We start from the raw sequence: 26,657 nt of genomic DNA on the forward strand, positions 1-26,657 counted from the left end.
ATTTTTGCTGCCTCCCTAATTCAAATGAGGAAATTCATGCAAAACAAATTAGCATTAAAGGAGGATGAAAATATGCAACTAATGTCCAATCCTTATCAGAATCAGAATTTTGCCAGTGAACGTCATCCATCTTTGACGGATTCCCTTAGACATCTCACTATGACTCAGACAACGTATAATATATGGATGAAACGCTACGGAAATCTACTTTCCAATGCAATCAGAATCACCGATAATAGATATTTTATAGTGATATTTTATGGCGACAACAAGGCTCAAAGGTCAACTCTGCCGAATTGAGAAAATCTAGAAAACCTAAACCAATTTGGTTTCAACTTTGTGGACATTGTGGCCAACCTCCCTTGGGTTTTTCCTCTATATATAGCACATCATTTCCACATAAAAGAATCATTAACCTTGCTCACAAGACTAGCCAAAGCTCTGGCCAAACACAATCATTATCCAAGAACCCTAGAATCTAAATTCACCACCCTTCGCCATAATTTCTGTCCAAAGCTTGGGAGCCTAGGATATCATACTCTTGAAGATTTCATGTTACCTTTGTAAGGAACCTTGAGAGAAGAATTATAAAATGTAACTCTATGATTTTCATGTTTAGTTTTCGGGTTTTTATGTTCTTGTTCTTGGATGATTGTTGTTTCGATTTTATTAAAGTTATTTTGATTGTTGTCTATGAAATATTTGTAACTTTTGAATGACATGATGAATTAAGGTTTTCTATTTGTATTCAATGATTTTAGGTTTTATGTCGTGAGTTTCTGTTTATTTACTTAAACGATTTTCGGTGTGTTCTTACCTATGTGTGTGATTGATACCCGGAAGTTGACGTTGCATGTGTAATAATCCAAAGTTATAAACGATTTTGATACTTGGGAGTTGATTAATTGTTTGTTCTTTGTCACCTTCACCGATTATTGCCTAGGTTCGTTTAGACTTGTGCCTTTGAATATGTTAATTTCTTTATGTGACTGGGGTTGCATGATGGGTTAGTATGTTAGATTTCAAATGAGGCTGGGGTTGAGTTCGAATGTGTTAAAGTGTCATTGAGTTAGGAACCTTGAGAGGAACTTAACTGCATAACCGATTCTAGGATGTATAATCAACCCTACGACATGAACCTAAATGAGAGTAGATTTAGTTTCCTTTGTTCTTATGTTATTTGCTTGGTGATTGCTTATGTGTTGGTTGGTTGATCACATGTATATATATTAGTTTAGGTATTATTTTCTGTTTTTATACTTATCATCCATAATTATCAAATCCTTTTATTTCTTATGAATTCCTTGTTAAATGTTTATGATTCTTTGCCCTTGTGGATTCCCGGTTTGTGAACGATACCCTCTTGCTTTATACTACTAACGATGCTTATATGGTTAATATTGATGTCGAGTAAGCTAATCGATCACTCGTATCCTTTTCCTTTTCTCTGAAAAAATGTAGCATGAAGTTTGAATGGGAAATAACTTGATACAATATCCTCTTTTGCTCATTTCCAATGTGTTGTGAGATTATACACTCATTTTGTTTTCTAGTCTAATCTAATTTTAGAAAGAAATGGAGAAGGAAGTCCATGGCATTAGCTTTTATTAGTTTTTCTTCTGTTGACAATTACTTTGTTCTCAATTCAATCCTCCTACTGAGTCATGTAAAGTGTGAAATAAACTCCATTGATTTACACACATCTTATGTAAACTGAGCTCAATACTAACATAGTCTACGAAATCATCAATGCTTGTTGTGTGAACACAAGTTCATACGGATTGAGAAGTATATTGATCCTTTGTTAGAAGCTGAAGAGTTGCACATTTTAAATTTGGTTGATCGTAAGTTGGTGCTGAGGCCAATAGAAATCAATGCAGATGAGGTTAGAACTGTTGAAGCTATTAATGAGTGGACTCCATTTTGTGATCGACTAGCGATGAATGTGTTTGCTGACTATCTCGAAGGTATCGAGCTCAACAACGCATCAAGAACAAAGAGATGTGGCAAATGTGTCATAATTTACTCTCAATGTTAAATTCTAACTATGAATATGAGTTCTTCAATTTAATTAATTATAATAATAATATAGCAAAAGTAAAAAAAAAAGAGATTAACGTTGTTAATAGAAAATAAATATGTTACAAAATCCCAATTTTAAATCACTTTTTTATAAAAAAAAAAAGACCCAAACAAGTCATTTTAATAATCCATCCCCCAAGTGTATTCATTTTGAAATCCTGTCACTTTCAAAACACTTCACTTCCAAATCCCTTCACTTTTAAATTCCTACGAACCTCAAAATCTCTTATCTAAACACTCCCTTACGGTTAGCAAGCGAATCTATCATAACATCTTTTCTAACTTCATGTGTCAAGTTCTTCATGGTTTCTTAAGGCCTATTCAGTATGTGATTACAAACCCGTTTTCCGTATTATCAAAATAGAATCCAACTTAATATGCATTTGGCTCCTTTATTCTCACAAACACGCAAAAATAATTATTATGATACATCTAAGATATTCCTTGTAAAAAATGGCTTTTTCTTGTTTCCATTGTTTTTAGAAAACATAGACGACAAAACAATGACGAACATGGGAACTGACATGCGAGCTGACATGCCCATCACTCAATCATACCCATCGTCCCTACCTAGTTCTCAAATGTAAGACGAAGAAGAAGAAGAAGAAGCATTGAATTTTTGCAAGTCTCCTCCAGTCCTCCATTGAGCTATTGCTTTTCTATCTTATACAAGTTGTAGTAGAATTGAGCTTCAATGAGTACCAATGGTTGAACAATCATCTATCAATTAACTATATGTAAGTGTTTAAGTTTATAAGAAAGAACCAACAACAATCTTTTCTAATCTTTACTGTATTCTTATGCATGGATGCATTCGCCTTCATAGAAAGAGAGATATGTGGAGCGGTGGAGCAATGGAGGTGTTTAATATTTGAGAGAGAGACACGTGGGAGAAGGGTTAATTGATAGAATGACAGGTGTTCTTATGTTAGTATCTCTTTCCTTAAAAACCTTTCATATATTGATCCAATCTTGTAAAAACATAATTTAGTTTCACATAGACCGAATGCATTCTTAGAATACAAAACGACGAGTTTTATCCATTGTTTTCATTTTGTAAAATTATTCTAAAAAAAACATTTTATGAAACGTATACCGAACGTGCCCCAGGTATGTTTGGTACCTGGGATTGTGCTGACCCACCTTAATTTATTAAGTAACACTGTCATACACTACCTTTACCTTATTTTAAATTAACACCTAATCCATGTTTGGTTTAACTTGGGATAAGAGACCAGAATAATGACAATAATCATATCTCATGTTTGGTGATATATTGGGCTTGACTAATTCTGCACATCAAAATTTTTTTCCAGGTTTGCAAACTATTGTTTAAAGCATGAAACAATATATTATAATTATTATATAAACAACTTAGATATAAAGCTACATATCTGTGTTGTTGTAGCTCGTCACTTTCATCATAATTTCATTTTCGTACGAACTTCTTTAATAAATTTGTAAATAAAACAAAATTTGCCCTACTTATAATAAATATGACTGATATATATATTTTCATAAAAGCTTTACTACCAAGAAGAAATTTAACAAGCAAGTGCCAACAAGAAGTCCAAAGATACGATTTTCACAATTTCATAGATTAATTAAGCCACCACAATCAAAATAAGAGTGAACAGTTTTTACACATTGACAAGTCCACCAATTAATACAACAATGAAGGCTGAACTCTCTATCAACAGAAAACAAAACATGAATGCTTTTTAGAAATTACAAAATGAGTGTTCATTTGCAGAACGGGCTTGTCAAACATTGTTTGAGGCGGAAATATACGTCAAAAACTAGGTAGACTCTCTACTAATACCGGCGAGCAGATTATCAACATACATTTTTTTTGCTTCATTATCTAAGGACATGAACATAGAAATATTTTGGGGTTTCTCCTTAATGATTTTCAATGCCTCAATTCGGTCTAGGATAGAGAGTCTCATATTCTTAAGTTCCTCAGCAATATCATATCGATTTTCATTACCTTTCACTATTAGTCACCAATTGCATTCTTTTCCAGATTCTTCAAAAAACTTACCAAATGCAACCAAGATTTTATCTTCATCGGTTCTTTTCCTTTTTTTTTCCAATGGACTGAGATCCAATACCATCTTTGCTTATTGACATGGGGCTTGTATCATTCTCGCCTTCTATCTCATCTTCATTGTTGCTCTGATCCTCAACCATCTCAGCAGGGACTTCAGTCGCATTTCCATTAGCACGGTCATTCCCAAATATGTTAGCTAGTCTCTCATACACTGGAAAAGGCTTGTTTCTCCATCCTTTTGTATTACTATTGTGCCACAATAGAAAAGAAAACTAAAATTAGCCAATTCTTAATGATCTTATGAATATGAAAATTTTAATCTCAAAGAATAAAGAATTTAAATCATTACCTGCTCATACATTTCCCATACTTTATTGATTTCAACTTCAACACACTTTTTATGTCATTCCATGCAAATCCACTCTTATTTATCATGTCATAGACAATGCTGTAATCCACCTTAAGTTTCTTCAACTTTGACCCAATATGTGGGTTTGCCTTCAAATTGGTATTAGGACATAATAGATGCAAAGCAGCCTCTATTTTCCGCAGTGTATCAGATTTGAAAGTTCCAGTGTCACAACGTTGTCCACTAGCAACCATACCATCAAGAACATTCAATAAAGCTTCTACTTCAAAGTTAGTCCAAATACGCCTTTTCCCTTGTTCTAAATTCTCATCACCCCCTTTCATTCTAAAAGAATGACAAAGATCAACAATACATTTCATCAGTCGATAGGAAAATAAATATAATCATGATGAACTATATCGACATATCAATAAAGTTTGATAACAACCAACACACACATATATATAATGATATATATATATACATATATATCAGATAACGACCAATATGGTTTAACTCATATATTTTTGGGACCAATTCAGTTTCAGCAAGGATAGTAATCAACACTAAAAACAAGCAAAGCAATGGAAATACAACCAAAGTCTAATAACAAAGAGGTCATACAAAGTTAGAGTGATACAAAGATTTCCTAATCAGCCAAATTCAAATGGATAATAATGCAGCAACTACAATCTATGTCCTTGCAGATCTTCCATTTGTTTCATCTCTTGCATCCCTTGTGGCCCCGGTATCCCTAACAGCCCTTGCAGCTCTTGCATCTCTCGCAATAATTTCTTCAACTTGTGCTGCTCTTGCTTCCTTGCAACCCTTCTTCGCCTCCACTCATTAAACATCTCTAAAACCAAGTTAGTCCTCCACGCATCTACATTGATCAGAAGATTCAACATTGCCAATCACATTAACTTATTCTCCATCATGTGCATCTAATAGAAATACTACATGCTCCATTGGATCAACGGACATCTCTCTCCTAATCAAATTATGCAAAAGGCAACAAGTTGTAATTATTCGACATTGTGTCTTTATTGGATAAAATGACGGACTCCTTAGTATTCCCCACCTTCCTTTCCGCATTCCAAAACAACGTTTTATAATATTTCTTGCCTTGGAATGCTTCATGTTAAAATATTCCACATGATCCCTAGGTAAATTTCCATCACCCCATTCTGATAGGTGATACCTTGTTCCTCTATATGGTGCAAGAAATCCCTCATCATTCGTATAACCACCATCTACAAGGTAATAATAACCTAATAGCCAAAATAAATTTCTATTAGTATGTATAAAGGCACAAAACCAGTGCCAATATAATCTAAACTTTGTTGGTTACTGCCATACCAGTGGGAACTCTTAATCCATTAGGCCTAGTGACTGCATTATGAAGAACTCTAGAGTCCGATGCTGATCCTTCCCAACCCGGCAAGACAAATATGAATTGTAAGTCACGAGAACAAACAACTAATACATTTGTAGCAACTTCACCCTTTCTCGTTCAATATCTTGGCTTGTCACTTGCAGGGACACATACTCTAATGTAAGTTCCATCTAGTGCGCCCAAGAAATTCTATTAAAACAAAAGGTTCATGAAATAATATCAACTGTATAACCTAGATCAGCCAATAACAATCGATTATTTCAAAAATTGAGTCCCTAAGATAAACTAACCTTAAAACACTTCCATCTACGATCTGTGCAGTCAGGAAGTACTGGATCTGGTACCCTCAACAAACTACCTTGCAGTCGCAGAACACCTTGTAGTATATAATGAAAGTACCTACTGACAGTCTCTCCAGATCGAAAAAATCTACCTCTAATAGTACTATTTTTTCACATGATGTGCAAGTATATGTACAAACATACATACTTGCTCATCCACAGACACCAACCCATCACTCTTTATCCTACCAACTGTACGTAACAGTTCACACAGTAGGCCAAAAGTTCTTCTATCCATTCTTAATTCGTTTACACACTCAGTATCACTATTACCTATGATACTATCTAAATAAAGTAAACGAGTCTCATGTCTAACAAATGAACGATTATTTAGGACTGCTCTTCCAACACGTCTCCATCTCAAATTCAACATCATTAACACAAGCATAGTGCAAGCGCACATTGTCTCTAGGTGCCACAATTCCACCAATAGGAACAACATAATTTTCCTTCGATCCATATCTAATTTTCAGATAAACATTCAAATCAATAAACTTCAAAAAGTTATGATGGATTTCAGAGTATATTTTATGCCATCTAGTTTTAGACATGAGATTGGAACCGTAAAATTGATTAATTTAGTTTTAGACAGAGTATAGTTTATGCCATCATTACTTTTTGAATGTTTAGCTCTTCAAACTAGATGGCATAAAATTGGAACTGCAAAATTAATTAACTTCAAACATGAGAGCTAAAACTAGAGAGCTCAAATCAATAAACTTTTTGAATGTTTTAGCTCTTCAAACTCTGTAGTTTTAGTTCTTCAACCATAAAATTGGAACAAGAGAATCAGAACAAAAATTAATCAATTCCATCATATATGTTTCAGATAAAAAAAATTAACCCAAACATTTATGTTGAATCATTCTAGCATTGACCAAAACAAATATAAACAAATCAAAGTCATGAACCACAAATATTTGAGAAGAAGATCCCATAAGAATCATTATATCATACACGTACGTTTCAGATAAAAAATAAACCCAAACAATTATGTTGAATCATTCTAGCATTGTCCAATTCAAATATAAGTAAATCAAATCAATAAACCACACATACTTGAGAATAAGAACCCAGAACATTTATCAATTCAATGAAAGATTAGAAGAAAAAACGTTTTAGAAGTAGATCTGAAGAACCCAGCCATGAAATTGATTAATTTTTAACAAATCCAAGCTACCCAGACACCAAATTTGTCATTAATCTAACACCCATAAACAACTTTCAATAGATAACCAAACCTTGGTTGGATTCCAAATCGAATTTTAAAACAAGGTACAAAGGAGGGTTGTAGAGGAGAACGATGATGATTAATGCAAGATAGAGAATGAATAAACATAGAGATTGCACTTGGGAGAGCTCAACAGTGGATGAGTTTCGCACTCTCTCTAAAAGGTTCGAGTTTCGCCTTGTTCGCTACCGAAGGAAAACTTGCGTTATAGAACGCGTCTTTATGGAACCCCATGAGTTTTGGGGTAGTTGTCTAAGAAGGTGTGGTGGTGGGCCCATAGATTACAAAACACCCATTCAATAAATCTCTTCTCAGGCCAAACACGGGTTATGATTATATAAGGAAATAAGACAGTCTAATCCCTCCCAATCCAGGTACCAAATATACCCTAACTTTCTTGATTAGAGACTTTACACTTTTTACCTACGGTGAAAATGAAAATGAAAAGTTAAAAGAATTCACCCACCTCGTGCACTATTCGTGCAAGAATGTTACGAAGGAATACAAAATCCCAAACTAACATCATTGACTTGGAAACAGAACCTTGTTATGAAAATCAATTTATTTGATGAGAAATTCTTCGGTGCGCTAACCGCACCACGTGTCATATACCCATCGAATAGAAAGTCGACAGTGTTACATTTCCCTCACCTAAATCTCTTCTTATTTCTCTCCATTCTTGTTCCTCTCTTCATCCTTATGTTCCCAGATTAACAAAAGCTTCTCTCCCCAATACAGTACAACTGAGGCAAGTATAGATCTTTCTTCTCTCTTAATTATATCATGGCTTTTGTAGTTCAACATTACTGTAAGCTACAAAACATAATTATCATAAACCCCAATTTTACATCCAATGATGGGCAAAAAAAAGAACTCGGCAAGACTATCTGATCAAACCAAAACGACAATCCACGTCTCTTAATTTCTCCAACTCCTCTTCTTGTTTTTGTCTGTGTGATTTTGAGAGAACTAAATAAAAACGAGGGTCTCTCTCTCAAAATCCTTCTGTAGAGGCGAAATCCGAGTCATGGTTGGAGTTGGCGACGAAGAAGCAGGTGTCCTCATGATAAGAATCTGAGAGCAAGTTAGAGGGGGTGGTGGGGGTTGGATCAGGGTTTGGCATGTTTTGTGGTCTATATTCTGATGACGGCAATATTCAACTTGGAGGAATTGCAGGTTGAATTATCGGAGAAGAACCTCTCTCCCGTAATTGGGAAACAAAAAGGAAGAAGAAAGGAGAGAAAAAAGAAGAGATTTAGGTGAGGGAAATGTAACACGTGTCGACTTTCTATTCGATGAGTATATGACACGTGGTACGGTTAGCGCACGGAAGAATTTCTCTAATTTAATATTTTCTATTTCAGTTCAGAGAAGTCTTGGTGGCGACATCACGTGAGTAGCGCGTGCTATGTTTAAAGGAGTCTGTTAGTGTTAATTAAGGTTGTTAAGAGCCGTTAAGCATGTTTAGTGTTACCCACTTAGCTAGTGACACGTGTCACAGTGGTTAGATCAAACTCGTTTCATTTTATCTGAAAAACATATATCCAAGTTGTTTTTCTTCTGCATTTCTTTTATTTTCCAATTTAGGGTTTCTACTTTAACAAGCCTGAATCCAAATGGCCACTCCCCTCCTCCTCCAATCAGCTACACTCTTCTTCACACTCATCTTCCTCCTCCCATCCGCCTCCGCCACGTCGTCACCCTCCCCCTCCATCCAGCTCCGAACCGCCGCTCTCTCCGTCACCGACTTCGGCGCCACCGGGGACGGCGTCACCTACGACACCGCCGCCATCCAGTCCGCCATCGACAGCTGCTCCACCGCGCCCTGCCGCGTCCGTTTCCCGTGCGGAGGGACCTATCTGACGGCGACGATCCGCCTCAAATCCGGCGTCGTTTTGGACATCGAGGAAGGCGCGACGCTGCTCGGCGGGACGAGGATGGAGGACTACCCGGCGGAGCAGGAGCGGTGGTACGTGGTGGTGGCGGAGAACGCGAGGGATGTGGGGATCAGCGGCGGGGGAGTGGTGGATGGTCAGGGGTTGGAGTTTGTGAAGAGATTTGATGAGAGGAAGAATGTGATGGTGAGCTGGAACTGGACCGGGGCTTGTGTGGGAGACGAGTGCCGACCCAGACTCGTCGGCTTCATTGACTCCACTAATGTCAAGCTTGACAACATTCAGTTGCGTCAGCCGGCTTACTGGTGGTACGTCTTTTCTGATTAATTTTGATTTTTCCGATCCGTTTTATATTTATATTTATAGTAATGAAATATGAGTATGATAAGCAATGCAATTACTAGTTACGTCGGCTATTATCAGTAAACAATGTCATTTTAAGCGGAGATTAACCAACAGCTAGGATATGCTGATCATCTGATTAAGGTGTATAAATTTGGGAATTCATTTATAATATGTAAGAACTACGAAGAAAAGAAAGAGTCAGCTGTTGCTTCATATAGCTGGAGCATTAGTAGAATGCCAGTTTTGTTAATATATAAATTCGGTTTTGAGATACTCTTCACTTGGCAGCTTGGCCGACCAACTTTAGGGAAGTGCTAGAGTCGTTGTCATTGATTCAGAACAATGAAAATGCAAGAATATGATATTGTAAATAAATTTACATACAGTCGGTAGTCAGATGTGAAACTTAACTTGTCCAATTTTGGAACTTAGCAGATATCTGATAGATGGGCTGTGTGATTGCAGCTTGCACATTGTACGTTGTGAACATGTTACCATTCAAGATGTTTCAATTTATGGAGATTTCAATACACCAAATAATGATGGAATAGATATTGATGATTCAAATAATACAGTCATTACTAGATGCCATATCGATACAGGAGATGATGCTATCTGTCCAAAGACATATACTGGTCCTCTATATAATTTAACTGTAACAAATTGTTGGATTCGGACAAAGTCTTCGGCTATCAAATTTGGTAGTGCCAGTTGGTTTGATTTTAAAGGTCTGGTGTTCGACAATATCACTATTTCAGATTCTCATAGAGGGCTGGGATTCCAGATACGTGATGGAGGTAGTAACAAATATCTCTACCTGTTTTTGCATTATTGCTATGGCCATTACTTGTACAGATAAAAAGAAATTCAATCCCATTATTATAGTTGCAGCTTTGGGTCAAGCGATCCTACCAGTCACTTGATAAGTAGACTGTACTTTTAACAAATCAATGTAGCTCAATGTACTAATATGTTGTTACTTGTGCAGGAAATGTGAGTGATGTTATCTTTTCAAACATTAATATCAGCACAAGATACTATGATCAATCCTGGTGGGGAAGAGCAGAGCCTATTTATGTGACTACTTGTCCACGAGACTCTCATTCAAAGGAGGGTTCGATCTCTAACATACTCTTTGTGAACATCACTGCAAATTCAGAGAATGGTGCATTCTTATCAGGCTCTAAGCACGGGCTTCTTAGTGATTTGAAATTCATCAACGTGAATCTGACTTACAGAAGATGGACCAACAATGTGGGTGGGTTGGTGGACTACAGACCAGGATGCCAAGGGCTGGTAAAGCACAGTACAGCTGGTTTCATCTTAGAACACATCAATGGCTTAGTGTTTGACAATGTTAACATGAGATGGTCCGATGAGCAATTACAACAGTGGAATAATCCTATGGATTTCAGATCTGCTACTGTAAATAACATTTCTCTGCTCAATTTCCATTCAAGCCTATACACACAGTGAAACAGATAGAAAAAACCACCAAATTGTCATGCGTTTGATTGTATGCGGGGAACACATTATTTCTTGTAGATCGTGTATGCAGACAATGCAGTGTTACCGGAAATGCTCATATGGCCGGCGACAGTCTATGTATTAATGTATATAGGTTTGTATGAGTTCAGGGTATTGCGAAATAAAGAATTCAGTTTTGTTCAACACTTAATATGATTGAAGTCGTAAAATCGGTGGTGATTGCTGCATGAGACAACTTCAGAAGCTCGCAGTGGCTATCAGGCCATTAGTATGTGTTGTTCACTGTGAACCTATTTCTCAGACTACCCCATCATTGTTAGTTGGTTATTGCTGAAGCCTTGGCATCTTTCTGTATAGTCGTTAAGATCAGATTTTGCTGGTTTGGTTTTTGTACTCCTGGCTATCAATATAGAGCTATGTATGATCAATAAGTGAGATTTCCGGGAAAAGAAAGTAAACCAAACAAGGCATTCGAGGGTAGTTACGGTATTCCACTAGAAATGTTTTTACTTTTCCATACATATGCTCAAGTAATGTTCTAAATATCCCGATATATTCTCGATATATCCCTGATATTAAGAAAACGATACGATAAGTTGCTTATCGGTCAACCCGAAAAATCAAGTCAAATGACGATATATCAGGTCAAACCGAGTTTGACCCGATATATCAGTGTTTTTATTATTTTTTTTCTAAAAATCACGTCGTTTAAAAAAAATAATCTAAAGAAAATAAAAATTTCGTTAATAATATTCAATGACGAGAGAGTTTATGAAAAATGATCACATTTTATTTTTATTAATTAATACTATTTATATATTTTAATTTTCAAAACAATCAAATATTTTTTTTGAAGTTTATTTAATACATTTATTTATATAAGTTTTAATTTCTCAAGTTTATTTAATATATTTTGATGTATATGTTTATAAATATATTAAATTTAATGAAAAATTAGCAAAAACGATAAATCCGATATATCTCGATATATCTCCGTTATATCCTTATTTTACAAAACCGATACGATGCCGATAACTGCTATTTAGAGCTCAACTCTGCAGTCAAGTTTGAAGGCGCAAAGGTCGCTCAGTTAAAACATGAACAGAAGACTACCGTTCTTAGTTTGCAACCGTAACAATGTAATCTATACCCCATTTTCCCGCCACCTATCCCTTCCATACTTCCCGCCAAACCCACCGGATTTAACATCTCTGTGCCTTAACGGTCAACTGAGAGAAGCCCTGGTCGAAATGACCCTACAAGGCCTTGCCATGAAGTTTCAAGGTTACTACACCCTCTTAAACGAGTGCATAACCAGAAAGGCGTACAGAGAAGGTCAAAGAGTCCATGCCCATATGATCAAGACTAATTATCATCCACCGATGCACCTCCGAACCCGGCTCATTGTTTTCTATAACACCTGTGATTGTTTGGGTGACGCACGCCGAGTGCTCGATGAAATGCCTCTGAGAAATGTGGTGTCGTGGACGGCCATGATTTCGGCTTATTCTAAGAGAGGGTATGCCGCCGAAGCTACTGATCTTTTTCTGCAGATGCTAAGATCAGGTATTATTGGAACTACAATCTGTTATTGTTTAAGAACTGTTGCTGTTGTTGTTACATTCTCTTATACATTGGTAATGTTTTGTTGATGTTGCAGATGAGGAACCTAATGAGTTCACGTTCGCGACAGTGCTTACATCATGTATTGGTTCTTGGGGGTATGACTTGGGCAGACGAATCCATTCTCTTATAATAAAAACAAAACATGAATCGCATATATTTGTCGGCAGCTCCCTTCTTGACATGTATGCCAAAGCTGGTAGAATGGTGGAAGCTAGACGAGTTTTTGACAGCTTGCCTGAAAGGGATGTTGTTTCTTGTACGGCTATAATATCTGGTTATGCCCAGCAGGGTCTTGATGAAGAGGCTTTGGAGCTGTTCCGGCAGTTGCAGAGGGAAGGAATGACTGCCAATTATGTCACTTATGCCAGTGTTTTCACAGCACTGTCAGGGCTTGCTGCTTTGGACCTTGGCAGGCAAGTTCACAACCATGTGCTTCGCTGTGAAGTGCCTTCGTATGTGGTTCTTCAGAACTCTCTGATTGATATGTACTCAAAATGTGGAAAGTTGAGTTACTCAAGACGAGTTTTTGATACCATGCCTGAGAGGACTGTTATCTCATGGAATGCAATGCTGGTAGGATATAGTAAACACGGAATGGGAAATGAGGTGGTTAAGCTTTTTGAGCTCATGAAAGAAGAAGATAAAATCAGACCAGACAGTGTCACTTTTTTGGCAGTTCTATCTGGTTGCAGTCATGGTGGAATGGAAGATAGAGGGCTGGAATTCTTTTATAATATGAGGAAAGGGAAAAATGGAATTGAGCCAGAACCTGAGCACTATGGATGTGTTGTTGATCTGCTTGGACGTTCTGGTCGAGTTGAAGAAGCATATGAGTTTGTTAAAAATATGCCTTCTGAACCAACTGCTGCAATCTGGGGTTCCCTTTTAGGGGCCTGTAGAGTTCACTCGAATGTTAGGATTGGTGAATTTGTGGGTTTTCGGCTTCTAGAAATTGAGCCTGAAAATGCTGGGAATTATGTTATTCTTTCTAATTTATTTGCTTCTGCAGGGAGATGGGAAGATGTAAGAACTGTGAGGGAGTTAATGACAGATAAGGCTGTGATAAAGGAGCCTGGAAGAAGTTGGATTGAGCTTGACCAAGTCCTTCATACTTTTCATGCGAGTGATCGCTCCCATCCTAGAAGGGAAGAGGTATCTGCAAAGGTGAGAGAGATATCAGCAAAGATAAAGGAAGTTGGTTACTCTCCTGAGTTGGGTTGTGTTTTATATGATGTGGATGACGAGCAGAAGGAGAAGATACTTTTAGGCCACAGCGAAAAGATGGCTTTGGCTTTTGGGATTATTGCTACCCCTGAAGGTGCACCAGTCCGTGTGATAAAAAACCTTCGCATTTGTGTGGATTGCCATAACTTTGCTAAATTAGTCTCAAAGATATATGGTAGAGAAGTCTCTTTGAGAGATAAAAGCCGGTTTCATCACATGGTTGGAGGGATTTGTTCTTGCGGAGACTACTGGTGAGTTTTGAAGATTCATGCTGAGATTGAAAGTCAGAAGCAAATATGACCATACAGCAATGATGACAGTGAAAGCATTGTGTCGGGACTTCTGAGGTGAACAAGAAAAGCATTGGAGCGAGCTTGTTATGCACCTTGACCAATTGTGATATCATCTGAAGTACAAGGTTTTTTTTCTATGTTCTTCGAATCCTTTCAAGATTATTCTTGATGGTGTCATTGGAGAAGATTATTTTTCTCAAGACTAAAGCAAAGGCAAACAACATGCAGTTGCATCTCACCACTTCATGCCTAAACATGGATTTTGTCAAAATTTGAAGATGTCCTTTTATTGGATGCCGATTCAGAAACTTCCCCTTGATATGATAGAACATGTAACGCCAGTGTCGATGGAAAGTGCTGTGAAGTTTGAAGTAAATGCCTCAATTGCATTGTGAATATGGACATGCTGCAGCTTGCTTGGTGTTCCATCTGGAGAAATAACTGTTTCAACTACTTGAATAGGTGGAGCATGATGCAACCTTACAGGATATTCACAGAAGTAAACTGAAATAGCTCAATCGATACAGAGAAGTAGGTAGCTTCATACTCTCCAAATTTTGGTTCCATACACCTATATAATGGCGTATGCATTACAATTTTGATCCAGTGATAATATATAAAGATTTCTTCCCGTTAGCTTCTGCTTTTCGTATACAACCTTGTTCCACTGGGCTGTCGATTTAGACGCCAGCTCCACTTCATTTGCGTTCACAAAGGTAGTAACCAGCACCAGTTCATACCACAGGCTCCTAGCTAAGATGTCCGGTTTTATGCGTCCTGGTTTGCTATGGTGCGAAGCATAACATAAGAGTTCAAAAAAGCTGGTGTACCTTCAAATGTACAACACATTTTTAAAATTGAACTTCAAAACTTCAACACACTATTCACTACACAAGTTGTTGGCATAGGCTTTTCACTACTAATCACGGACCTCGAGTCAAGTCCAGCCCAAGCCGGCCATGTAGATGGCAAGACAGCAGCGCCAGCTGCGCAATGAGCCATCCCGGACCTTAATCCAATTGGGAACGCACCTGCATGCGCACTCCAAAGTGAGTCTTAGAAAGCACCTCAAAGGGACCTAATCTCTATTGAGAAATAAGTGTTCCACCTACCTCAATCCAGCTATATAAGGTTTAATCTCTCTCCTAATTAAGTAAGCAATTAATATTTACCTACCACTATTATGTCAACATATATACAGTGTCTGACTTAACCATTGGAGAGTCGAAGACTGCTAAAACACGGTTTCTCTTCTAACGCTGCATTGTATCTTACTTGATAAGTGGGAGGCGGATCAAATGTTAACATACATCACAGTATATGCGTAACAAAGGGATTATCTCAAGGAGGCAATCCACTATGTTAACACAAGTCACAAGTGCACCAAGAACGCAAGAAACATATCACATCTACTAGCCATATTATACGTTTGAGGTTTAGACCTGATCTGGGATGCTTCTTAGAAAAACAATTTTATGTTTCAGGTTGTGATTGTTGTCTATAATGGTGAATTAACTCACATAAATTACATCAAATAGAAAAGGTACATACCATATTTGAAATTGGAAAAGTCACTAATTCCTCAAATTCTTCACTTTTCATCATAAAACAACATAATACTTTTAAGAAATTTTAGTTTTCGCAATTGAATGATTCAGATCACTAGATCTCCGACAGTTCGGTAATGTCACCAAAGATTTTTCATATTTGAGTTTGATCCAAAAATTACTCAAAAACTTTTTGTTTCAAGACTAATTAATGAGTCTAAGATGTGTAATCCGATCGTTTATAAATAAATAAATAAATATATATATATCTCATTTGAAAAACGGCCCCCATATAGGTTCGGCCACATCGCTCAAAACGACTCGTCGCACAGCGCAGCATATCACACTATTCTCTCCTTTACCAAACAAAAATTCACTCCACTCCATCTCTCTCTCTCTCTCTCAGCTCCCCCCGAGCGAGAAGAAAGTCATACCCTCCCTCCCCCCCACCAAAAAAGAGATGCTCCGCCAGCGCCTCATCCAAACACTCCGTACCCGCGGCGGCTCCGCCACGGGCCCCAGCCGCTGGACAAGCCCCGGCCACGAAGAACAGCCCAAAGGCTACCTCTTCAACCGAACCCCTCTCCCTCCCGGCCAGTCCCGCAGATGGGAGGACTGGGAACTCCCCTGCTACGTCACCAGCTTCCTCACCATCGTCATCCTCGGCGTCGGCCTCAATGCCAAGCCCGATCTCACCATCGAGACCTGGGCCCACCAGAAGGCCCTCGAGCGCCTCGAGATCGAGCAGTCCGCCGCCGCCCTCTCATCTGAGCCGTCCGAATGAGGCAAATTCGAATCCAACGGATCGTTGAGGTTTCAGATGGCTTCTTCTCTTGTTTTCCGATGTTGATATGATATGTAGTTTGAAATAAGGGTTTCTGGATCGTTTAAAATTGAAGCTTTTGAGTACTCTTCCTAATTTTTGTTGCTTAATTTGAAGATTATTTTTTGGATGTTTGACTATAGCTGAAAATTTTCGTCGTTTCGATTTATGCTTTGTGATTTGAGTTTTGCAGCGGTGTTAATTAGCTATGTGGTAGGATTGAAATGTGGTGAAAAATGTGATTTACATTACTGGCTGTTGTGTTGAAGAACATAAATAACTTTAATCTTCGAGTGAGCTGACTACGGATAGTGAGTGTAGGGTGGGGGCGGTGTGATGCCCTTGGCAATTAGCATGGCACACAATCGAGGTTTTTTATTTATTTAACTTTGTTAGAGGAAGTGACTTGCAGAGGATGAGATGTGGACTCCTGATTTAAGTGTACAACTCATGAGCTGCAAGTTGTGGTACCTATATAAGATTGAAAACAATGATAAGTTTACTCTGAGGTTTTTGAACGATTTGAGTTGTTGAAACTTTGCAGAGGTTTAAACTAATGATGTATTGTAAGAGGTGTCTCCAATCATAGAGGATGATGGTATTAGGTTTTAAAAAATGCCTTTGTACTTGTGAGAAGTGTCTCCCTTGGGCTTGTGTAGTCTTGTATTCTTTAAACTTGGTTGATGTGCAGGATTTTTAATTCCTAAATCACCAATTGAGTGCCATTAGCTGAAATTTGAACATTGTTTTTATTACCTATGCTTAAATAAACTGTTGGTACACTTTTGTGTGGGCTTCTTCTGCATGCTTTCTGCTGCTCATTACTTGCTTCATTGGATATTTTAAAAATGTGCTAATAAAGAAGTGATAGTAGACGTGTTTCTGTGTAAACAGATTCTTCTTAATATCAATATTTTGGTGATATGTTGTATTTTCATTTCATACAACTTAAAGTGTAGTGCTTTGTGCAATAAAATGAAGGATGTGGTACTGAGATTGCTGTTACAAAACATTGATTATGTTGCTAACAAAGATCATCCTGTTTGCGATGTTATTATAGAAGGTGGGTTGAATTGGGATGCACTAGCTTCTCAGATATCATCTTTCCTCTTCTGATTTTCATCTTAAAGTCTTTCACTGTTTATAGCCATATGGAAAGCTGTTTTGCCTGACCTATGAGGTTATCGGTTTAAAAAATGGATTCTCAATTTTTAGATTGTAGTTGTGCAGTCTAGCCTTTTATGTTGGATAGGTAAATGTTACATTCTCGGACTGCATTTATTGTGACCGCCTTTTATGAGTTACTACTTACGGGTATCAAGTATCCCCAGTTTTAGAATTGTGGGTACTTGATCCGAGTAGAATCACATTCATACAGCTATGGGAATGGCTTATGTGACTTCATACTGGTTACACTTCATTTTTCTTCTTCATTTAAGCAGATAGATAGACTTCATTTTTCTTTTTCTGTTGCTTTTTATAGTCTTGCTTTCTCCCCTTTTTTTAATTATTTTTATTGATTTACCCACTTGTGATGAAATAGATTTTGGATACAGTTTCTCTGTTTGCTTAGGGCGTTGGGTTCTTTGTATGATCATAATGTTGTGAACCTTTGTAATTACCAATCTTAATGGTTCTCTTCACTCATGGAGACCATGGATATGGCTATCAGACTCAAGATTTGAATGAGGCAAATCGGTCCTTCGTTATTTATCAACTGATACATCATCCCGTTCTCCGGCTCAATATGGTTTGGAGAACCTTGCAGCTTTGTCTCTCCCTTGTTGGTGCCTGAATTTGCAAGATCAAATTTCTGGAAGCTCTTGTTTCGTTGAGTGCTCTCTTCCATTGACCTGTATGGAGAAATCCAAATAATAATTTTTGTTTTATCAAATAACAACACAATCCAATGTAAACCAATGGAGCTGCACTCTCCCAAGTTCCAACAGGTGACGATGTATTTTAAACTGGTTGTCACCCTCTAGTATTTGTGATTACCAACATGAAACAAGGGTGTGTCACCTTTTCGGTATTACTGTAGGGGTGGTTAATATGCAGACGTACATTACAGAGGAAAGAAGCAAATGCTCGGAAATTCTCCTATATATGTTAGATCCTCGCACTAACATAAACGATTGGTACCGGATACTTCGTCAGAGTTCCAACAATTACCAGCAGAATTGGATCAACGATGACGATGCAAATGGGGTGGCTTTAATTGCACAACTAGTCTTATCCCTAGCATAAGATCACATGATACTACTACATGTAATTTCACACCCCTTAATGTAATGCATCCGTAAAGTTGGACAAATAGTATTTCATGTAGTTTGGCCTAGAGGAGAACCTTTCACTTGGATGCAGAGGGGGCGGTTCTAATTTGTTTAGTTCAGCTCTCTTAGTGCTATAATGAAAGATTATTACTTTGTCAATTTATCACACCCTGAAAATCGCCCATGAGAATCCCTACTTGGACCTGCACAATGAGCTGAAATTCATGTCTGTTACAGGAAAGTAATTCTTGTTTGCTACTAATACCGTGTAATAATGCATTAACTTTAAAAAGTTTTTCAACTAGGACATGGTTGTAAACTAAATATTCAGCGGATCTGGGCTTGAAAGAGAAGATGGATAAAAGTGATACCAAGTAACAGAAAGCTAAAATGGTACTGATCATTAGAAAATAATCCAATTTATCCCAAATTTTTCCAGTAGCATCTATGACCTAGACACTACCCTCAGCCCCCAAGTTTACAATAAGAAACAGAAGGAGCTCCATTACAATCTATTTAGTAAAACATATACACTTTTGGTCGGCAGCCAATCCCGAACAATAAATAGATGCACATAAATATGCTAGGATGGGTATAAGCAGTTCAGCACTTATTATTAGGATATCATGGAAGAAAACAAGCACAAACTTACGGAGGAAGTTGTTGAAGATGTAGTTCATGAGAGCTTGGAAGGTGCTTGGAGCATTGGTCAAGCCAAAGGCCATGACCAAGAATTCATAGTGACCTTTGTGTGTGCGGAAGGCTGTTTTCTCAATGTCTTGTTCTCGCATTTGGATTTGGTGTAACCGGAACGAAGGTCGAGTTTGGTAAAATAAGTTGCCCCATGTAGCTCATCTAACAACGTCAATGATTAGTATTGAAAAACGGTCCTTCATAGTAACCTCATTGAGCCGGCGATAGTCAACACAAAAGCGCAAATTCTTGTCTTTTTTCTTAATTAGGAGTACTAGTGATAAACAAGGACTTGTGTTGTGACAGATAATGTCGGAAGCGAGGATTTTTCGGACTTGACTTTCTAACTCCGTTTTTTGTGAATGGGCGTAGCGATACGGGCTTACACGTATTGGGTCGGCATTTGGCACCAAGTTAATGCTATGTTCAATAACATGGGCCGGTGGTAGACTGCTTGGTGTTTGGAACAATTCAGCATAAACTTGTAACAATTGGGCTACACACCGTGGAAGATCAAAGGCAGAAGTTGGGCCTTGAGTCACCGAGTGGTTTTGGGTTGCCTCTACCAACGCAACCAATGTCGATGTATCTGAGACTATGAAGTATCTCCGACCACTGTGTAATATTTTCCCTGCTTATAGAATATCATCACCTTGTCAGCAAAATACCAGCCAATGAGCCCCAACGTGCTAAGCCAAGGTTCACCCAAGACTAAATCACATTCTTCCACCGGAAGCAGCAAAAAATCAGTTGTAAACCCATAGGATTGCATCGTCACCGGAACTAAATGGAGATGGAGACAAACCGCAGTGTGGGGTCAATGTGTATTGGAAGATGGAGTTTTGATGCAATAGCAGGGTTTAGGAAATTGGAGGCCGAGTCACAATCAATGAAGATCCGTATGGCCGCATCAAATTGTTGAGAGATGGTTTGGCGATAGTGTGGAGTGGTAACAGCGCGACAACATCCGCGGTTTCCTCCAACTCGGACTTGGCATCATGAAATTCCTAAGGTTCGTCAGCGGAAGCAGTCTGTTGTGGCACTAAGATTGCCAGAAACGATTGCTGACATACATGGCCAGTGGAATAAGGGCCGTGACAGGTCCAACGAAGCCCATATGCCCTTTTGTCATGTTGTTCTACTGGGGACCAATGCCGGACGGTGGGAGATGTTGTTTGTCTGGGAGTGGAGAAAGGAATTTGAATTTGGGGGCTGAGGTGTTTGGTCGGTGTGGCTAGGAGTAATGGAGGAAGAGTTGGCGTGGGAGGGACCACTGTCTAGGGGTGGGCGTGGGTTGGCAGTCCATGACAATGGCTTGCAACTCCAAACCGGTGTCGGGCGGTTATCCTGGAGCTTGCCCTCATAGTGCTGAGCAAGTTGGTGGGCGTGGGAGACGGATCGGGGACCCAGTGCTAGGGCATCATGGAAGAGCTCCGGCTTCAATCCACCACAATACATTGGCCATAAATCAGTGTGGCTCCACTTTGGCACGTGGCAGGCTAATTTCGTGAATTCATCGAAGAATTCATCAACAAAGAGACGTTGTTGCAGGTGGGCAAGCCCAGCCTTAAAATCTACCGGGCTGCCGGAACTGAAATTCTCCCAAAGCGTCCATAAAGTCATCCTAAGCAACATTTGGCATGTGCTGCTCTAGGTAGTTCACCATAGCGAAGGACCCAGATTCAAATGTGCGGCCACGACGTTCACCCGCTCATGTAAAGGAAAGCGGGTTGTCCGAAGATAGTGGTCCACCATAGACATCCAGCCAACGGTGTCATTGCCGTAGAACTTGGGAAGCTCGACCTTCGGTGGCCAGAATGTAGGGGTATTGAAGTGGGTTTGTTGTTGCCCAAAAGGTTGGGATGTGTTCGGCGGTGGGTTGGGTGTTGTGGAATGTGATGGTGAAAAAAGTACTGAGTGGAGGGGTAAATCTAGACGGAAATGGGTTAGTCATACCCATAACCTCCAACATTTTGTTGGCCGAGGTAGATGCTGACGATGATGGCGTATAGTTGCCGAAAGTCAGCGTCAGTGAGGAAGTGGGTTGGGTGGTGGTGACGGGTGTGGAAGATGGTGAGTTTGGGCGGTCTAACAGTTGGGAAGAAAGCGATTGTATTTGGGCGGAGATGTTATGATGGAGGGTTGTTTAAGACGTGAGGAAGTTTTGCTGGAGTTGTACCATGGTGGCACAGATATCTCTAGCTTGGGTATGTAGGTGCTCAATAGAAGCTTGAACGGAGGAGGGTGGAGGAGGGGTTGTGGTATTAGGTGGTGTGGTTTGACTAGTGGTGATAGTGGAAGAATGGGAGTGTGGTGTTGGATCGACAAAGGGGCCGAACATAGGTAGCGACGACGTGCCGGTTTGGTTGCCATGCATCGTTGCAAGCTCTTGATACCAATGTTGTGTATACACAGAGAGAGAAGGGAAGGAAAAAGAGTAAGGGCATGTTTGTTTGCTAGGATTAACCTGGATAGCCTTAAATAAAGAGTACAAAAAAGTTAGTCCCGTGTTTCCTGCTAACAAGTATAAACTTAAATAGCCTTACGTAATTCTCAAATTCACCTCCTTAAGGGGTGTTATACTGGGGACGCCTTTTCCTCACCCTTAGATGGCGAGGTCACCAATAAAGAGTGCTCAAGCATTTTTCTTCTTCTTTTCTCAACAGAGCATCATGATCACTTCTTTAGCAGCAAGTAATTTCATCTATTTATGCGTCTCTCTCTTCTCTACTTGATTCATTCTTTCTCTTCTATGATAAATCCATGGATTGTTGATTTCGTAGAAGAAGAAAAAAAAATTGAAACTTGGGATTAGGGATTTGTTGGGAAGCTGATAGCTTTTTCTTGTTGATGTCTTGCTGGGTTCTTCATTAATATGGTGGTGGCGGGGTTATTAGCAAGAATCAATTGAGACTTTAGCCAGGGGCTCATGAATGCACACCTTACTTGCAACATCAATTGAACTTCTGAATCTTTTGTATGTCCACTCAACACAACTTGCAACATCCTCATCCCTCAATATGAACTAATTGTTAATCCATAAACACCAAATCCCTCATATGAGTTTCAAAGAACAATAAGACTGATCATCATATGATTTTCTTATTTGTTGTCAAGTGTGAATGTAAAGCAATCAATATTCTTATATGGTTATATATAAATAAATTGAATGATACAGATTTACAAATATGAAGTTGGTCTGTACTTAGTCTTCTCTCTTATTTTTTTCTTTGTTTTATGGTCTTCAAATGTAATAACCCTCGTTTTCAAACAATATTTGAATTTAATTAAATTCTATTGAGTTGTGAATTTTGTTTTAAATCGAATTTGAGTTGTTTGCAATCGTTACGAAACGGAAACGGAAGCGTTCCGAGAACGTTTAATAAGAAAACGTTACGTTTCCGAACGAAATTATCGACTTTTATTCCGTCGCTCGGTTTCAAAAACTTCCTTCACGAAAGTTGTAGAGCACGTCGATACGAGTTCGTGAATATGTGACGCATTCGAATCGGACGTCGGAGGTAAAAGTTATTAACGTCGGAAGTTAGTTTCCGATTTGGAAACTAGTATAAAAAGGGAATTTTTGTAACTAGGGTTTCCATAACAGGAAACCCATTTCTTTTCCGCCGCATTCTCTCTCTCTCTCTCTCTCTCTCTCTCTCTCTTCCTCTCCCCTTCTCCCCGATCCCTCTCCCTCTCACTTTCGGCCTCACCTCCGATCTCCCTTCAACAGGGAGACGTGCTTGTCACCGCCTAGCCGGGAAGCACCACGCCGCTCCCCTCTCCAACCCCTGAGCTTGCAGCGCTCAACCTCACCGCCGAGAGCACCACTCATTCCCCGAGCTCCTTCGCCGACACCATCCTCCACTCGCCTCCGGAGCCTCCGCGATAAGGGTTGAACCCCGATTCACCTCCACACGGCCTCGCCTCCACACGGCCTCACCTCCACTCGCATCGACTGCGTCGGCCTCCCTCACGTCACCACCGACGAATCGAAATCTCCATTTGAACTAGGTATGATTGTTGATTTGAAGTTGTGTGTGCTTGAATGGTGATTTGGGGGTGATTGGGAGAATTTGGATTCGAATTTGGGAAGGATCGGCAGTGAAGGAGGGTGGGAGATACCGCCGCCTCTAGGCGGCGCGTGAGGGTGTTAGGGGTAGCCTAGGGGTGGTTGAAGGCCGTAGGAAGGAAGAGGGGGAGGAGGGGGAGAGTTTAGGCACGGCGGTGGCGTCACACGCTCCGTGGTTAGCCTCGGCGCGTGGGCCCCACGCGCGGCCGGCCGGAGGTGGCGCGTGTGCCACACACGCCGCCGTGTGAGGTGGTGTAATTAGTTTTGACTGAAAGGGTATTTTGGTAATTTACTGTGTAACGGTAAATGTAAATTTTATTTACGTATGGTAAATGTAATTAAGTTTTACCTACGGTAAATGTAATTATAAATTACTTTCAGTAAATGTAAAAAGTAATTTGTAAAAGGGTAATTTAGTAAATTTTATTTACTGAGTTGTATTTACATTTAAATCGTACGTATACGTACAGAAATACGTATTAATATTTATACGTACAGAAATACGTATTAATATTTATACGTACAGAAATACGTATTAATATTTATACGTACAGAAATACGTATTAATATTTATACGTACAGAAATACGTATTTAATATTTATACGTACAGAAATACGTATTTAATATTTATACGTACAGAAATACGTATATAGTATTTATACGTACAGAAATACGTATATAGTATTTATACGTACAGAAATACGTATTAATTGAGTATTGCACAGTAACCGTGAATAGTGAACCGTGAACAGTAACTTCGTATAAACCAAAATTGCTGAACAGTAACTGTTTATTACTGTTTTGGCATTTAAAGGTTTACGAAACGATTCTAAATTCTTTTCTTATTCTTTTAAGGTGATCGTTAAATCGAGGAAAGGATTTATCATCGGAAATTGAGGATTTACGCTCAAGTCAATAAGGTGAGTAAAATCTCACTGAATTACGAATCTACCCTCGCGGTGATTCAACATTTTTGCAAGTGTGTTTATTTAATGAATTACAACATGTATATAACTTAGTGGACTACGTATATATATAGTATAATGGTAATAAATACATATATATATATAGTTCATTAAATTACATACTGTTATTAATTCATTAAAAATAGTCATTTCGGTGACAGAAAAAATTGTGCATGTGTGATTTTAATGGTACGATATGATGTGAGATTATCGTACGTAATTTTTCAGGTGTTTATGAAATATGACATGTATATGATATAGTGGACTATGTATATATTGTATAAATGGTAAATAAATACAAATATATATAGTTTGCAATATAATATACTGTTATGATTTTTATTATGATATATTGTGAAAGTTTTAAAACGTACAATATGATGAGTGATTATTGTACATGATTTTATCTCGGAAAATGTGAAATATTGTGATTTGTCTTCGGACGTGATGTGTGGTACAATATGATGTGAGATTATTGTACATGTGAGGCAAGTCGGAACCTAGCCTTTGGCCGGGCGAAAGTTACGATACAGTTAGAGCTCTAGTCTGTCTGCCATAGTACTGCATGAGGTAACGGGTGGTTATCTGATCATGGGTACTCAGCTTGTTTTGGATGTTGGGTGGCGGGTGGTTACCCAACATCAGCGGTATACTAAGTGAGGGGTAACAGATGTGTACCAGCGCTCATTAGTTACCATTTTGTGAAAGTATTAGAGTAACCAGATGGGTTGCTCGTTTTCTCATGATTTTCATTATACTGTGTTGATGTGGAGTTGTGTCTTTTATGAGACGAGAGTTATTTTAATATTTTACTCATACGAGCTGTAAAGCTTACCGGGTTTGTGTTGCAATCCCGGTGCACCAATTTCAATGGTGTAGGGAATACTTCCGCAGGTGCTGAGTAGTGGTGATTGAGTGACGACTCCGAAAACTCGAAGTCGATCGCATCCAGTCGTGGTGAGGTTCCAGCGTGGATTGTGTGTGAGATTTGGTGTGATTTTATTTGTGAGGTTGTTGTGAGGATTATACAATTCCATTTGTTATATGTTGAATTATCATTTGGGTTTGTAATAATCGGCTTGACTGAGTTATATTTTAAACTCAGATGTGATCCGCTGCGACATTAAAATGATTTCGATTTCATTGAGATTATTTTTGTGTTTAACGATTCTAAGATTTTGAGTTTTGAAGCTCGAAATTTTAGGGTCGTTACAGTTGGTATCAGAGCCTAAGTGCGTATTTGGCGATTATCAATATCATCCGGGAGCGATGATCCGACTGCAGGCGGGCCCCCATCACATGCTCCTCGGTATTGATATGTCGTCGGGTACGCGAGAGTGTTTTAGGAGCCATACCTAATGGTTTGGTCCTCCGAGAAGTATCGTGATGATACTTCGATGATTCATCATATCCTGAAATTTCATGTTCATACCTATTGAACCTGTTTAGTTGAATTCGAGATTTCACAAGTATTGACTAAGTGTTTCGTTGTTTGAAGGTGATGAATGCTGACAAGGGCCGAGGACGGGCGAGAGGACGTGGTCGAGGTAGGACCGCGGGCCGAGTCCGCAACGTGGAGAACCTTTATGAGGAGGCTGCTCCACAGGTAGAGCGGGTAGGCCGAGGTCGAGGTAGGGCCACAGGTCGAGTCCGCAACGTGGAGAACCTCTATGAGGAGGCTGCTCCGCAGGAGGAGCAGGATGAGCCAGCTCCTGCGGTTAGAGATGACGGTCGAGTGTTGAAGCTGATCAAGGATATTAGTGCACTGTCAGCTCCGACATTTCATGGGGGACTAGATCACATGGTAGCTGACCATTGGATCGAGGGTATGGAGGCTTATTTTGAGTTGATGGAGTGCACAGAGATTGAGAAGAGAAAGATAGCTACATTCTTTCTCAAGGGTGATGCTCTAGATTGGTGGAAGAGCATGAGACAGACTGTGGATGTGTCTACATTCACA

At 39.0% G+C, this 26,657-nt stretch overlaps 2 protein-coding genes across 2 annotated transcripts; both read left to right on the plus strand.

Annotated features, from left to right (window-relative positions):
- The first annotated feature begins 9,002 nt into the window (after positions 1-9,002).
- On the plus strand, positions 9,003-14,902 carry LOC126796937 (putative pentatricopeptide repeat-containing protein At3g13770, mitochondrial). Its single transcript, XM_050523652.1, has 5 exons — positions 9,003-9,655; positions 10,158-10,489; positions 10,681-11,164; positions 12,286-12,746; positions 12,841-14,902. The coding sequence occupies exons 1-5, from the start codon at positions 9,069-9,071 to the stop codon at positions 14,283-14,285; spliced, it is 3,309 nt and encodes a 1,102-aa protein (XP_050379609.1). The 5' UTR covers positions 9,003-9,068; the 3' UTR covers positions 14,286-14,902.
- Positions 14,903-16,277: 1,375 nt separating this feature from the next.
- On the plus strand, positions 16,278-16,860 carry LOC126799000 (uncharacterized). Its single transcript, XM_050526103.1, has one exon. The coding sequence runs from the start codon at positions 16,331-16,333 to the stop codon at positions 16,652-16,654; it is 324 nt and encodes a 107-aa protein (XP_050382060.1). The 5' UTR covers positions 16,278-16,330; the 3' UTR covers positions 16,655-16,860.
- The last annotated feature ends 9,797 nt before the right edge of the window (positions 16,861-26,657 follow it).

Source organism: Argentina anserina, chromosome 6 (genome assembly GCF_933775445.1).
Source record: "Argentina anserina chromosome 6, drPotAnse1.1, whole genome shotgun sequence".
Taxonomy (NCBI): domain Eukaryota; kingdom Viridiplantae; phylum Streptophyta; class Magnoliopsida; order Rosales; family Rosaceae; genus Argentina; species Argentina anserina.